At 42.3% G+C, this 16,424-nt stretch overlaps 2 protein-coding genes across 2 annotated transcripts in view; one reads left to right on the top strand and one right to left on the bottom strand.

Annotated features, from left to right (window-relative positions):
- The window catches only part of IGF2BP3 (insulin like growth factor 2 mRNA binding protein 3), a 112,289-nt gene extending 105,530 nt beyond the window's left edge, over window positions 1-6,759 (top strand). The window contains exons 13-15 of the mRNA XM_066554555.1: window positions 1,821-1,952; window positions 3,087-3,200; window positions 4,133-6,759. Coding sequence (XP_066410652.1) covers window positions 1,821-1,952; window positions 3,087-3,200; window positions 4,133-4,234 — 348 coding nt within the window. The 3' untranslated portion in view covers window positions 4,235-6,759. The remainder of the gene's footprint in view (window positions 1-1,820; window positions 1,953-3,086; window positions 3,201-4,132) is intronic.
- A 2,891-nt stretch (window positions 6,760-9,650) lies between these two features.
- MALSU1 (mitochondrial assembly of ribosomal large subunit 1) lies at window positions 9,651-16,033 on the bottom strand. Its single transcript, XM_066566858.1, has 4 exons — window positions 15,844-16,033; window positions 14,186-14,364; window positions 11,643-11,724; window positions 9,651-10,453 (listed from the first exon to the last, which is right to left on the bottom strand). The coding sequence occupies exons 1-4, from the start codon at window positions 16,031-16,033 to the stop codon at window positions 10,275-10,277; spliced, it is 630 nt and encodes a 209-aa protein (XP_066422955.1). The 3' UTR covers window positions 9,651-10,274.
- Window positions 16,034-16,424: the final 391 nt, after the last annotated feature.

The following is a 16,424-nucleotide window of genomic DNA, read 5'->3' as shown; positions in this document are numbered from 1 at the left end:
GGCAAAGGCTTTTCCTCAGGTTTCCTCCCCAAGATAAACTGGGAGTCCCACAGGTTTCTTCTGGAAGCTCTTCTCTCCGACCTGACTCCTGCAAGGAGGAAAGTGTCCCTTTTCTGTCCCTCATATGTAGTTTAACATCACATCAATCAGTCCCTACTTTACACTTAAGCTCTGCTTGCAAAGGTGCATCAGTGTAGTAGCACAGTCAATGCTCCTGGGCAGTGCTGGTCTTATGAAGGAAAGGGATTATCCCTTGGGGCTTTATTCAGTTCCAGACCTTGTAGTCTTTTAGCTTCTGTGTGAGCAATGCCCTCTTGGCTGGGATGGGCAGAGGCAGAGCTCAGTCCTTCCTTTGATCACTACTGTTAACCTGAAGCTGGCCTTAGGGCCAGGTCCACACTTCATTAGTGCTCTCCTTAAGCTCTGATTAAGAAGGGTCTCCTCTCCTGGGACAGTGGTTGTTGGGGCACCAAGAATGTAAACTGGTGCTCAGCAACTCAGAGAGGGAATAGCTGCTGCTCAGATGAGTAATGAGCTCTGGGAGAGGTTGTGTTATCCCAGAGCCTGTGACTTAGGCATCCTGTCCTTGCTCCACTGTGCTCTGCTCTCTGTGATTCCTGTCCCTGGTAGCTGCAGAGGCTGCATCCCTTTCCTCCTGTGCTGCTGCAGCCTGGGGATGTTGCAGTGTGCAGGGCCAGCTGTTAGCAAGGCAATGGGAAGGGAGCAGGGCACTGTTCAGAGCCTCTGCTGCAGTGCTCCCTAGAGCTCTGGCATCCCTGCAACACCACTGTTCATGCATGGCTGTCCTGCCTTGGATCTGGGATATATGAAAGTGAAGGGGAATCTAGGGTAGACAACACATTTCAGCCACCATTTTACTGTGCAGGGGCTTGCAGCCCAGTTAGGATGTTTCCTTTCCTAAAGACCTTCTCAAGAACTGAAAGACTGGAGATGTTGGAAGACCATCTACATTCTTTTTTTTAAAGAAGTCCACATCCCGTCTTTCTTTATAATTCAGCAGTAATGTATGTTCATTTGAAGCATCCAGGAGCCAAAGAGTAGAAGATTTGGTTACCATTTCCCACAAATTCACTGAAAATGTCTCTGAATAAGGAAATAAATGTGTTTAAAAATCAGCAAATCTACAACCTTACTCTCAGTGGACATTCTTCTTGCTATCTGGTACTTGTGTGCTTCCCAGAAAAAGGAACTGTGTGTTGGTTGGAATAATACTGTTCCCATGGAACTATTTGGATTTGGGCAGTTTGTTTCTTTACTTTGGAAATTTGAGCAAGTGCAAATTTATTTACTTTTAAACAATATGTTGTAATGGATTGTAAAAGCAAGCTCTTTGCTTCAATTGGAGTCTTTAGACCATGACTTGTTGGGGGTGTTGTGGCTTTTTTAGTTTAGCATCTTAAAAGAATGGGTTTCTGAATCAATTAGTTGCATTTTGTGCTTCTGGGTGTAATAAAAAATTTGGGATTGTTGTTCTGCCTTACAGTTCTTCTCTCCACCACTCTTTACCTCTACAGAAATGTGGTAGTTTCTTTTAAAAGCAATATTTCTACTGAAAAGCATAATAATAATAATGATCTCTTGTTAAATTGCTGTGTGGTTCCCTGGTTTGTCAAGCAATCTAAGAAGTTGGACACTGGTACTTCCTAGCTTGGTACAAAGACTTCTTTTAGAAAAGCAGTGTATTTATTAGGGAAAACACTTTATCAGGATTATGTACTAAGAATTCACCTTTCTGTGGAATGTCTTGATGTTAACTAGATTGCAAGAAGAACATTCTCTAACTAAAAGCAATTTTGCAGGCTCAAGGGAGAATCTATGGAAAACTTAAAGAAGAAAATTTCTTTGGACCTAAAGAAGAAGTGAAACTTGAGGCTCATATAAAAGTGCCATCCTATGCTGCTGGTAGAGTTATTGGTAAAGGAGGCAAAACAGTAAGTAGCTGCAATAAAACCCTTAATATTGCTCAGTTATGTTTCATATTCAGTGTGTATATACACAAAAAGCTTAAACTTTTAGCTAAACTAATTCTTTGATGTTACATTAAAGCAGGAGCTGTTTTCTTAGCTGTACTTGTTACATTTTTCCTTTCTTCTGCTGTGGAGTTGAAGCCAATCTTAGAATGATTTATTTAATTTCTAAATAAGTGGTAGGAATTTAAAACATGTTCAGACCTCAATATTACCAAAAAAAAGTGTACCTATCTTTGTTTCAATTAAATTGATGGCATTTCTTAGGCTCAGTTTGTTGTATAAAATAACATCACTGAGATTTTTCAATCCTAAAAAGGCGCTGGTGCTCTGCTGGTGCTCAGGTATTTTCTTATGGTGTTAAGTTAGGAGCTAGATGATATTTGCAAAGACTTGGTTTAGTCTTGGGTGTCCATCCTGAGTGCAACAGGGTCTTTAGGTCAAGTGTCAAGAGGCAGTGTGGCCTCTTCCATTACTTGCAGTGGCAAGAGGTTTAAGGACAAACATGTCTGAGAAGCTGCTCATCTAAAACTTTAATTACACAATGATAAGCATTTCTGAAATAAAATTAGTTTTAATGAGACAAAGACTCTAACCTTCCCTCTACTTAACATGATGGAAGCCTCACAAGCTGCTGAAAATAATTTCAACAAATAAAATTTCCCACCTGCTCAGTCTGAAGTTCTCTATATTGTATAGGTTTTTGAAGGAAAAATGTGTAAATACTCTGGCATTTTTCTTCCCTATATTGTATGATTTTTCTGACCTTACACTTTTAAACTCAACTGTAAATACTGTGGCATCTATTTGCTTTTTTAAAGTCATGTATTTAACACCTTCTGTGTGTTGTATTTAGTCTTTAAAACACTTCTACAAACCCAGAGGACTTGGTGCTAATTTATGTTAAGAGACACAAGAGGCTCAGCTTGCAGAGTGCACACTGCTGCATAAAGATGCTTTCTGTTAGTGAGGGGTTTAAAAAAATGTAGCTTAGAGGATGATGTTTCAATGGTTGGTGTCTTTGAGGCTTGGTGGTTGTATAATAAACCATATAATTTGTTAGTTTAAAGTTTTCTGACTTCTACTATTTGTTTATAGGTAAATGAGCTTCAAAACTTGACAAGTGCAGAAGTTGTAGTCCCTCGTGACCAGACACCTGATGAAAATGATCAGGTGGTTGTGAAAATAACTGGTCACTTCTATGCATGCCAGGTAGGAGGACTGCAATGATTTTCTGTATTTGCCTTGATGTTTCCATGGTCTTTCTTTTATAGCCATGTGCAGGAGCCAAGGGATGGAAGTCTTTTGCTCAGGATACAGAAAGCAGTGCTTGCCAGGTTCCTCTGCTTGTCTTGCTGCAATAAACTTTCCTTGTGCCTGTGAGAGAGATTTATAACAATACTGCACGTTCACATATGCAAAACAGTCTCCTTAAATTCTTCTGTCAATTTATGCAGGCTCTGGCGCTGCTAAAACTTTGCTGAAAGCAAAAGAAAACCCAAGTTGTGATTGGGCTGAAATTCAGAAGGAACAGAGACACAAGCCATACCATAGTATCTGGAAAGAACACATCCAGATATGTAATTCATCCACGTTGCCCAATCTGTTGATATAATATCATAAAGAAAAGAATCACAAGATTCCTTCCTTCACTTAACTCAGACTCATTCCTTTTGATACTTTGCTGCAGGTGACTTGTAGTTTAGAAAGGAGATGAGGGGGCTGGGAAGTCCTGTAAGTCTGACCTTCTGGTTACCCTAGTGTATAAAAAAATTGTACCTTCTTTATTACAACAGTGGTTCTTATAAAGCATTTGTATTTCCAGAGAAGTAAAATTAAGGCTGTAGCTTCAATAATCTCAACATTGGTAGTCATCTACCTATTCTCATGCTCTATATACTACAGATGAGAAAAATGACCATGCAAGTAGTTGTGGTAGGTCAAAAAGAGAAGAGAAAATAAATTTAGGCTGTACATCATGATTAATCTCAAGTGTATTTTAATTAACAAGTAATCTAGTCAGTACTAGAAATCTAGTCATTCCAGATTTTCCTAATCCCAGTAGCATCTCTTGTTGGTTGTAAACAGCAGTCACTGCAGCATGGCATCATGATGGGTTGTTTCTTCTTCTTTGTGTCCTTCAGCTTGCTCAGAGAAAAATTCAGGAAATACTGGCTCAGGTAAGAAGGCAGCAGCAACAGCAAAAAACATTGCAAAGCGGACAGCCTCAGCCAAGACGGAAATAAAGGTTTAGGAAATGGCCCATCAGAGACAGATGCCAGACCAAAGACAGACTGTGTGACAGAGAGACAGGTGGTGAGCACCTGTTGAAGTTTTATGCAGAAGATCCACCAAGCCAATCACCTGTTCGAGGACCAGGCAACCGTTGAACGCTGTCTCTGAGAATGTATTCTTTAGGCTCTCTCAAACTTTTGAAACCCAGCTTTAAAATAAGGACCCCTTCACTTCCCTTTTGTTCTATTCTCACAATTTAACATAAACTCGTTAGTCTTTTTTATTGTTCTTATTATTCCCCAACAACTTTAGAACTTGGTTTAATGAAGCTTTCTCTTCTGAGTTCACTGGTTAAAAAAAAAAAAGAAAAGAAAAAACCAACAAAAAAAAAGAAAAGGCATTGCTCTTATAGGTCCAGTTGTAAAAGAATAAACACATTTGGAGGGTGGGATTGCGGGTGGGCTAGGGTTAGAGCAAGGGTATTGACAAGAGTTTAAGTGTTAGTCCCAATGTTGAAACAAGTGGCATTTTTTAAAAATAATTTGGTTGCATTTTTACATAACACTGCCATGAATAACCTAAGGGAAGTGTTGAATGGTGTTGGCCAGGGCATAAAAAGATAAATATGCATTTTACTAAACTACCTCAGGCATTTAGTACCTCAATGAGAAATTGTTCCTTTTTTGCTTTTTTTTTTTGGTATTTTGTATACTTTATAAAGCTAATAGTTCTTGAGCATTTTATTTTTTTAAAAAAAATTAAAATTTGATCAGCCACCAGCCAGGAGTACTACAGACTTATCGGGGAAAAATATAGTAGAGCACTTCTAGCTGCTGGCTGATGGGAGTAAGGTGGGTAAAAAAAACACAGCCTCAGATTTCCTGAGGGCTTCAACACCATCATTTGTTTAAAAAAAATTCAATGAATGTTCAAAAGATAGTGAATGATGCCAACATTCTGATAGCAGCAATGCCGTTTAGTTTTCTTTTAAGATGGGATGAAAAAGTTTGTGACGGTACTTTTTTGGGAACAGGACAAGGAAGTGATGGCAAGAGGCTGGGGTTGGGGGAAAAATTTAGAAGGCTGCAAGAGGCTGAATTTTTTTTTTGTGCTACTTGATTGAATGCATGAACCCTTTGTGCCTTTGACCATCACTACCTAATAATGCTACATTTAACCATTTGCAGCCCATTTGGACTTTGCCATTTTGTTCAAAGAGCAAGCTTCATCTTCAGTTTGATAGAACACTTGATCTGCTGGAGCATTTTTTTGAGGCCAGGAGGGTCTCTGCTGTCTGCAGATCACATCATACTGCTTTCAGTTACCACGATGGGGGAAGGTCAAACAGTGTTTGATCACATTGAAAGATAATGAAAGGCTAAGTTTACATATCCAGCCGCTGTTATGGGCCACACTAAGCCACTTTGAAGGTTTTGAAAATGATTACAAGAAAAAAAAAAAAAACAAACAAAACAACAACCTCTCTAGCCTGGCTTATAATAGATGCAGCAGGATTTATGCACGTTCTGCAACCAACCATTAGAGGAGAACAAAAAAAAAATGTCAAAAGGCAGGGATAACAGGAAAGTTACCAAATTCTTAAATTTCCAAATGTAATTTGAATGATGATTGTGGTAATAGTGACACATTCAAGTTTCTACAATAAACTTCAGTCTACCTCAGTTTAAGAAAAAAAAATGTGGCAACACATGGTGCATAAAGACTGCTGTGTGTGTGTGTGCGCGTGCGCGCCTGTGTGTGTGTGGTCGACAGAGCCATGCTATTACCTCTGAACCTTTTTTTGTGATGTTTTTGTGCATGAGATGATCAGAATCACCATGCTGCACTGATTTGAGGGGCACAGCGAGCAAAAACATTTGTTTCATCATTTTGTTATCTACCTCTTAGGTTCATGTTGAAATAGAGGCATTACTACATAGACTAGATAATTTTCCCAAAGATCATTGTTGTACAGATTAGATAATTTTGAAAATGGTCTGAAGTGTTTTTCCTGCATCTCTTCTTTACTAATTGGTTTAAAAACCACAAACTTATGTTGTAGTTTTAGCAAAGAAAAATGAGTTTCTTTTCCTTTTTTGACAGTGACCTTCATCTAGCCTTTAGGATAATTTTTTTTCTTACAATGAATTTAAAATTACTGAAGTATGGAAAGTACATAGCATTTTAATTTTTGTTGAGGCTTAAGTCAGTCGGATGTTCCTTTCTTAACATTTGAGAAGGATTTGACTTCATTATTTTCCATTAAAAATTACTTTACAGATAGGCGCTGCATTTACATCTGCTGATTTAAATACTGTCATCTCTCTTAAATTTCTAGACTTAATATGGTATCTCATGTTTTTCTTTTCAATTGAGACTTGGTAATTTGGAGTATTTGGGAATAGCTAGAAAGTAAATACTGTAAATGATTTCAATATCCAGAAAGTATGGATCATTTTTCATCTGTAATGTGCCCCCCAATGCAGCTCTACTTGCCAGATGCCTCTGAATGGAATAAAGAGTTTAACTCCTATCATCAGATAAAGTTGTGTGGTGTTTTTTTAAATTATTGAGGCATAGGGACAGACCATCCTGAGTACTTGCGGTGCTTTGATCAAGTTGGTTTTCTTTCCATAATAACTGGATAAGGATGAGCAGTAACCTACAGGTATTCATTCCACAGCTGCTAGGACAGCCAGGTTACAATGTCTGCACTTCCCAAAAGAAGCTTTGACTTCTGTGGCTTGTAATGAATCTCCCCCCTCCCATCTAACAATGCCAAAAAGTCTGTAGGACAACCCATGCTTCATGGTTTGCCTTGCACCATTCACTTGGGCTCATTTGCTGTGGAAGGAATGTGGACTTGACACTCCTGACTGTCAGGACAAACATGAGATTAGAAATGCAGTAATTTTTTTTGGGAGGGGGTGGTGGGGGAGAGGGGAGGCAGTTTTTACCCAGTCTTTACTGTGGTGGTCTTGGAGTGATGAAGCTTTGTCATCAATGTGGCCCTAGAAGCTTGGACAGGCAGAACCAGTCACACAGCCAGCAAACAAGTGACCACCCAAACACACCACTTGCCAGTGAGGTGTATCGCCTCTCCATTTAGATCCTTGTTAACATTATTTGGAGTAAAAGGAGACCAGATGTTCACCTGAATGCTTACATGAGAGGGATGAATTGGGGAATGAAAGAGCATCATGAATTACACAATACCGTATCTTTTCAAAGAGAACTGGGAAGCCCAACATGTTGTCCCAATTCATTCACCTTCCTACTTCACAGCTCATTTCCTGGGACCAACCAGCAGAAAGAGGGAATTGTGGAAATTATGTCTGTAGAAGGCACTGCATAGAGTATTGCATTTCACAGGGCACCCTAAGCTCATTTCTCCATGTCAATATCAAGCTTCTCAGAAACAGCACTCTGTCACTTGAGCAGCATAAAAAGTCAAGCCTTGCTTTGTACTGCTGGTGCATTTGTGACAGCTCAACCCCTGACTGTTTTAAGCATTTGCTTTATCATAACATTCTTAGTTGCTTCTAACCTTCCAGAGCTTTTATTCTTAAGCTGCAATTTCCAAGGCATGCGCTCTTTTCCATTAAACAGAGCATGTGTGCTGTGCAAGACAGCCTGAGCTTGATATGGGTGATGTGGAGGATTCTTAGACCAACATGAGAAACTGTTGAGAAAGAGCCCAGCTTGATTGCTAACAGACATGTTAGCTCAAGTGATGGACACAAACACTGCTTGAAAATGAAGTTACTCAGATGCAGTGCAAGAAATCAGAGAAATTATGACAAAAGTTTCACTTAATGGTTTCTCCTGTTCATCTCGTCAAGGGATCCTTCACAGAGCCAAACCTACATGTACCTATCCAGAAGGACTAAATGCTAAATCTACACACTCTTTGCACAAACTGTTTGGTATTTTTATTTTACCCAGAAATCACCTGATTTATCCACATGAAATAACTCCCAAATGTCTTTTTTCCAAAAGGGCTTTAGTGTTGCACAGTACTGATCACACAGACTGGGTCAATTCCTACCTCCCAGCCTCTGGGACTATCAGGCCATAGTCTCACCAAGGATGGCAGGTAACGTGGTTGGAGCAGCAGCTCACCAGAGATTAGAAATGCTTCTTTTAAATGGATGAGGACCAAGTTCTTTCCCTAGGCTGGCAGTTCTGATTGTTTAATAGCAACGAGTAGATGTTCACAGAACTCCTTTTCACATTACCCTTTGCCAGTTAAGTCAGCTATATTTGTTTATTTTACTGAGTTCTCTTGTTTTTTTTTTTTTGTCTTGTCTTTTAGACTAGTAACCTGTTTCACCTCTAAGAGTCCTAGCCTGTTCACACAGCTGTTCTTTTCTGGGTACTCCTTTTGTTACTGCTCTTTCAGACAGGATACTGTACCTGGTTCTGGGGTCATATGATGGTGTAATGTTTGCTGCACCTACCTCTATTCAGCAGATATAACTTATCCACAATAGCAGTAAAAGGGAAATGTTTCAGGGAATGACTGAGTTGAAGTTACTCCTACACATCCCTCCTAGGAGGAAATGCCTGATTTAGAGCCCATCAGGCTGTAAGACAGCCAAGGTTATCTTTCTCCCATGTGATTACTTTCAAAAAGTGTCACAAAGCATTTTAAAAACCTTTCTCTGCAGTTATATTTCCCAACAACATATTCGTTTGTGGGCAAAGATGTTTTACCTGCATGGTTTAACTACACTTAACAAATACCCTTCATTGCAGACCCATCTGCTGCCTTGTATCAAAGAGCAGGTGAACTTGGAGGCAATCATTCATTAAAAACGGAGGTTAGACACAGCAAGAAAACATGACCTGAAATAGAGGGAGAAGTGGGTTTTGGTTTGTTTGGATTCTTTTAAACAAACACACTTCCTCCTGAACAACACAGCTACACAAAGTGAGCACAAAGACCAGGCTCACTTTGAGCCTTATGAACAGAAGCTGCTGTGCAGGGCAGAGATACACAGGGCTTGCAGTAATCTGTGGGCTATGAGGAGAAAAAGGTCATTACCCTGAAGATCTCCTGTTTCTGCTTTCTGAGACATGGCAGAGCAAACTCCCCCAAGAGAAAGAGATCCTAATCCAGTGGTAACACTCCTGCCCTGTAGTACAGAAAAGCATGTTGTCTTATACAGACAAATTGGTTACCACCTTGAAGTTCTTTAACTGGTTATCAGACCATGCATCAGTCATGCTAAGAACACTGAACAGTGACTTCTGAAAGTGCTGAACAGTCCATTCCCACTTCAAAGAGCTGAAGGTTTTCACTGCCATAGTGTATTGTCTCAGTGCCCCTTTTCAGAAAGCAGGTGAGAGGAAAGCTAAGAGAGGAGTCAACTGCACATGAAGGATGAGCTGAATCCTCTCACATGAAAACAAATAATTGAAGCATTTCAGTTTGGGGCTTTTTTATTATTAAAACCAGGTTTGCCTTGGCTGGAAAACTTATTTACTGTTCTGATAACTCAAAGCACATTTATTTGTCACTGTTGCTCTTGGCTTTTATGTTCTCAGTAACACCAATCTGTTTTCTGTCCCCCCCTTCAGACCACGACTTGCTTTATTGTGACCAGAAGCAAATGGCTTAACACAAGAAGTGTCATCTCAACTGTAGTATTTCAGTTTTTCCTTGCAGCACTCCAGTCTGTTTTGCACTGCCACTACAGGGTGTCTTTCAAAGATATTAGAAAAACAATTACTCTAGAGGCTGAGCATAAGTTCCAGCTTAAGCAGCTGTCTTTGCCCTGCTCCTCTCACTGCAAACTCCACTAAGCCAATGGCTCCCCTGGGAAGCTCTGATAGGATTCCTTTGACATTTCATGGTTGGGACTCTTATCTTGAGGGTTTTTTGCAATCTTAATGATTCTATGATTCTGCTCACTTTAGCTTGCTCAGAAGTCTACCTGGGCACACCCAGTAAAACCACTGTTTTGTACTGATCAACTGTACTGACTACTCAGCTCTCAAGACTGTATGACTCAGGCACACTTGTCCTCCTTCCACGCAGTAGCTGCTTTAAGTTCTTGTCTCAAGATGATCACTGCTGTTGGGAGTCAGTCCAAACACGAAGTCCTTTGGCAGGGACTGTGGAATCATCTGTGCTAACTGGTCATCATAGGGACCAAGAGTCCACAGCTTCTCCAGTTCATAAACTTCTCGTGTCTCTGGCAGCATGAAATGAACCACTATGTTACCTGCACAGAACAGAAATTCATAATGAATTAAAGAGAACAGTAAAGCACTGCTACACCTTCAGCTGAGCAGAGTTCAAGCCCTCCAGCGCCTTTCTGGCTAGATACAACATGGCAGCTGATAAAAGTCCTTTCCTAAGCTGCTGCTTCCAGTTTCTCAGTGTTAGAAATTTGTCAGTCTTTCAAAAAACTCCAAGGCTACAGTAACAAGATATGAGACACAATACTTTAAAATAAGACACTATCACAAGACTCCAAACCAAAGAAATTATGACTTCTATGGGACAGAAGAAATACAAAAGGAATTTCAGGCAAAGAGTCCCCCAAGGTGATAGACGGATTTTAAGCTTTCTTGTATTGTCAGCATTCTGCTAAAGCCAAAGTAATTTTTCCTAGGTGTGTTGCTCACACTTTTCAGGTGGTTTTTACAATGAAATAGGTTCAGACTTTGATGTACTAAGTTTTTCTGGTTTCATTAATTCTGTGTGAACAGCAGAGAATGTTAATTCGAGTGTTTGTCTAATGTACTCTTCTGCAGTTATTCCCCTGAATTCCAATTGAGTTTCAGTTATTACCAATTATTATCATAAGGTAGCCAAGGCTTAACATCAGCGGCTGCAGTGCTCCTCACTCATCTGTAAGTGAAGTTTTAATCTTTTAGGTCAAAACACCAAGCCAGGGGGTGAGATTCTAAAAGTAGCAGTGAAGGAGAACTGCTTTTTGAATGTAGTCTTTTGTATTTGTGAAGAGTTTCACACTTGTAGAATAAAGAATTAAACTCAGTGTCTTAGGACTGAGGTTTTACCCCATGTGATGGTATGATCTGGACAGTGAAAAAGTCTGTTCAATAGTTCACTAGTAAGGCACTGTACAATGAGTTCCCATTTACCCAAACATGGATTACAGAAACCTCAGGAAACTGACTGAAGTAGCTTTTTTTTTCCCACTATTATTACCTTCAATTTATTAGGACCTGTTTTAGCCACTGAAGAATAGTTACTGTTTTTTCCTCAATGCCAAAGATATTTAATGGAAAATCCTTTATTATCTCAGTGAGTTCAACCAACAATTGGAATTCCCAAACAGCAGAGAACTGTGAACTTTCCACAGCAACCAGGGTTCATGGTGAGATGCTTCTGTCAACAAAGAGCTCATGCAGAACTTTGTTTTTCTCAGATTCACAAATATTTACCAAAATCAATGCACAGCCAGTCATCTGTCTCTTTTCCTTCAATCTGAGTATGAGGACCACCTTCTTCTTTGAGATGCTTGTACTGAGGAAAAAAAAGGAATGGCAGAAAACTAAGTCTTACATTTATTTAAAAAGCACTCAAACTTAACAGAGAAGCTTGATTTTGCTGAGTTGTTTTAAAGCTTAAATGGGTTAGATGGCTTCATGCTGGTCCTGGGGTCTGCACAAAAGAAAAAGGCTAATATACATTTGCACTACTGGAAAATACATACAGATTTCTCAAATCTGAAATCCTAATGCTCTGGATTCCCATACCATTGTCCAAGGCTTTTGTAGGTATCTTTTATCAAGATGAATACTAAATACTACTGTCTTTCCATTACTGGGTCAGGGGAGGGGGCAGCTCAAAGCAGGGCTGCACAAGGTCAGTCAGGGAAAGCAGGCAGCTCTCTGTGGGGCCTTTTGTAGGTGCCAGCTTGAGAGGCTCAGCTCTCCCCAGGCAGTACATGAAGAGCCCAAACACCCACCAGAGCTGGAGAAATTTGACAGTTCAAGGCTGAAGTATGGTTACTTTCAGATCTGGCCATAACCTACTTGCTCCGCTACTAGGAGTATCGATAGAAATGGCTCCAGAAGTCCATTCTGCCATGGAAGACAGAACACAAACCAAGATGTACCAGCATGGCTGGCTGGCAAATGAGCCTCACTTGACTGGGAATGCAATTAGCACAAAATGCAGCTGTTCATTGTTGTTCCACACAATGTTAGCTGCTGGGTAATGATGCTAGTTTGCAAACCAGCATGGAAAACTTTCAAAATGTCAATTCAGAACCATTTCTACCTTCCTTTCTTTAAGATGGCTTGTGAGGTATCTTCAAAAGACTCCAACAGTCTGCTCAAAATGCTAAAAAGCCCAGTGTGAACTGCCATCAGCTATCATCAGGTTGCAAAAGGTGATCCCTGCTACAAGTTTCCAAGCCTTATCTTTAGAGCTGTGTAGGGTGTACAGTTACAATACAGCCAAGCCTTAGCTTCTTCCTCTGACATGCAACCAGATGGGGATGTGGGCCTTTGCCATTCACAAGCTTCTGGAAGCAGAACAGGAAGATCTCATGCTACACCTGAGCACCTCTTTGCTTTACTGTGAGTAAATCATAAGGGTTTAGGAATGGTAGTAAAGCTCGCCAAATGCCTGGCAGCACTCTGGAGCACTTGCTCTGCTTTACCTCTTAAGCTTCAGCTACTTTTTACCTATAAAATTTCCAGTGTGAGACGAACTCAGCCACCCCCAAGTACTTGACCAGGCTTCCCAGTTTCTCAGGATGCCCAGGAGGACACGATGCCTCCCAAGAGGCTCTGCCCTTGCAAAATTGCTGCTTTTACAGCCACCAGAGGGTGCAGCCATGAAGCCCAGCCAAGTTTTTGCTGGGCAGGTGGTACCCACTGATCTCTCCCAGTCTGGGGGAAATGAAAAACTGCTAAGACTAGCAAGTTATACAAGCAATAGAGTACATACTAAGCACTCCGATTTTGCATACTCAAATCACATTAATGCAACTTCCAGCTTAAGGCAAAATTTTGGTTTGCAAAGATGAGCCAGTTCCTGCAGAGAACACAAGAAACTCCCCATACCTGCTCAGAAAGGCCCTGAAAAGCTAAACCATCTCTCCCACTCTCCTTTCCCCCATGAGTCTCACAGCTGCAACCAGTGGGATTGGAAGGAAGAGAGTAAAACCAAGAGTGAAAGGAAAAACAGGGTCAGGAAGGGAAATAGAGTGGGTGCTGAGAAGGCAAACTCCAGGCTGAGTACAGACAGCTGACTGATGGGGCTGGTCATATTCCTCATGCTGTGCTTTCTAACAGCTGTATGGCTCTTCTCAGGCAAGAAAGTTTCTCCCTCCTGAGTTTCACCCTTGTCTCTAAGCTTGACCAGTAATTTTATTCTGACCTCCATTCCCTTGCTGCAAAGTTCTCTATCTTCCAAAGGCAAACAGCAGAGGATTTCTGAGCAAGGATGGCTGCTGCTGCCTCTCCTCTCCTGCAGCACATGCACAGCAGGGGGACCATTAACTACCAGTTTGCTTAAAGCTCATGAGCGGATCCTGCGCCTCTTATAAGAGGCCAACTTTTTTTTTGGCCTTACAATACATCTGAGAAAGTGGAAATTTTAAGGATTGAGGTTTGAGAACAGCTCTTTTGAATGACTGGGAATAGGAATGGTGCTTGCTGGACAAAAATAAAGGCAGACACAGGTCACCATCACCATCTCACATCATTCATGTTCTAGCCACCCAACTGTGATGTCCTCAGCATTCCACATACAGAGAGGTCTGTTTCTAAAACATAACACCTATATTTTATGTAGTACTGCTAAAGGAAAAAACCCAGTTACTTCCTAGATGTATTCAGGACTAAATTACATAATGCCATCAGTTTTATCTTACCTGGTACACCCCTACACATACAATCCTGGGGAAATTCCCTTCACAACACTTAAACCCATTCCCAAAACTCAGAGAGAGCAGCAGGAACTATGGTCTTACCATTTTCAGCATGTAATTTGCCATTGCATGAAGATGCCGTGTTGAAAATCCGCTCACAATTATAAAATAATCACAGTATTTTAGTTCTGGAGATAGCTGGATGACACAGATGTCTTTAGCATTTTCCTGCCTCAGCAGTGCTACAGCCAAGTCAATGTTGAACTTTGGAAGAACAGTATCTGGAGCAAATACAAAAATAGTACAGTGGCAAATTTTTTTTTTAATTGCAAAAATAAACCATTTAGAGCCATAAAATAACAATTACCTGAATTTTAGCCTAAGCTAGCCACTCACTATGAGTTTGGTTTGATACTGACAATGCAACATGAACTGCAGATTTTTTAAAATCACTTTTATAGCCATCAAAGCAGAGAAGGAAGCACTCTTCCAGTAAACAACACTATCACTAGATGTAACAGTTACCCAAATGAAACTTTGGTTTTTGCTAACTTACTTATTTCTTCTTGTTGCTATTTAAAAGCCAATACTATCATTCACTTGTCAATACAGATGAATTAAACCTAAGGACTCAGACATTATTAAAACAACAGATAAAACTGAAAATATTTCAGAACAATGGTTTTCAACAATCTGTGATAATACATTGTGATTAAACTGTTCTAGAATCTTAAGCAGAAGAAACCAGTATTTCAAAAATGGAGCTGACAGGATGCAGAGGGAAGACATTTTTTTATCTGCAGGCAGAGTAAGGCCACTTTTTTTTCTTTTTCCCTAGCCTGATCTGGTGCAGAGCAGTATGATATTGTAGAGGAAGCTTTAGTCCTTCAACAGGTTAAGGAAGCCAGCTTACAAAACAGTAAATCAGTGAAACTATGTTCTGTTCACACCATGAAGAGTTTATTTCTAATTTGTCCTAATTACGTAGATGCAACTTGTATGCACACGTTAGGCATAATTTGAATCTGTCAGCAGTGCTAGTCTGCCACTATAAAATGAACATTAGTGCAGACTGAGCACCAGCACAAAGCCAAGCTTTATATTTTCCAATATGAAGAAAAAGCCAAACAAAGGAACAATAGCTACAATTATATGCATGAATGGGGATAAGTAGTTGGATCAGATCTCTGTAAATATAAGGCTTTCACCTCAGGGCACTCTTTCAACTTTTTGCTGTTGTCACACATGTTGAAAACCAGTAGTGACCACAGATCCTCCAGACACAGCGGTTACAGAAGTCAAATATTTGCCTGGTAGCCACCTGAGAAGCCTCCAGAGCCTGCCTGGAGAAAGGATGGATGAAAAATCACCGGGCACTGCTCGTCTCGGTCAGATCCAGGCTAGAGGAGCTGTGCGGAACAGCCGCAGCCCAGCCCCGCGCACACCAGGCCTGTCCCTGTCCCGAGGCTGTTACCGAAGGGCACGGCACGGATCCCTCACACACACCCGGACCGGCACCCGGGCTCCCTGCACACGGCCGGCTCCTCGCTTCCCAGCAGCGCTGCGGAGGCCGTGCCGGCCCGGTGCCAGTGCCGTGACCCCGAGCCCGCGGCCCCGGCCGGTCCCACGGCACTGGGCACGGCGAGGCTCCTCCGCAGCTGCAGGCGCGATTCCACGTGTGCCCCTTCTCCAAGAGGCGGCACACTCCGCTCAAGGTCCCGCTGGGCACCTCCGCAGCGCGGCCCCGGGCTGGGCCCTACCTGCCGGCTGGCGCTGCTCCGCCGCCCCCAGCGCACCGGGCCCGGCCCCGGCTCCGGCTCCGCCTCCCGCCGCCGCGCAGCCCCGACCCGGCGGGGACCGGGGTGGCGGCGGCTCCACCCGCAGGGCGCCCCCGGCCGCAGTCCCGAGCGGCCACAGGAGCCGCCGCACTCCCGCCAGCGCCCGCCACATGCCGGCCCGCGCCCCGCCCCTACCGGCACGGCGCTTCGCCATTGGCCGGCGCCGGGGCCGCCCCCTCTTCTGATTGGTGCAGCCGGCTGCCGGTCGGCTGCGGCGCGCGCGCGGCGCCGGCCCCTGGGCGGTGCTGGGAGGCCCCGCTGGGCCTGCGGCTCCTCCGCCCGGAGCAGCCGCTGGCTCCGGGGACGGGCGGTGGGGCGGGCTCGCACAGGGTCACAGAGCCATAGAAAGGCTTGCGTTGGAAAGGTCCTTAAAGGTCGTCCAGTTCCAACCTGCCTGCTGTAAGCAAGGACACCTTGGTGGCTCAGAGCATCATCCAACCCGGCCTTGAGCACTTCCCAGGGATGAGGCATCCGCAACTTCTCTGAGCAACCTGTTTCAGTGC

Source organism: Molothrus aeneus, chromosome 1 (genome assembly GCF_037042795.1).
Source record: "Molothrus aeneus isolate 106 chromosome 1, BPBGC_Maene_1.0, whole genome shotgun sequence".
NCBI classification, from domain to species: Eukaryota; Metazoa; Chordata; class Aves; order Passeriformes; family Icteridae; genus Molothrus; species Molothrus aeneus.
Note: the sequence above shows the minus strand (reverse complement) of the source record. Positions and strands in the feature narration are given on the sequence as shown.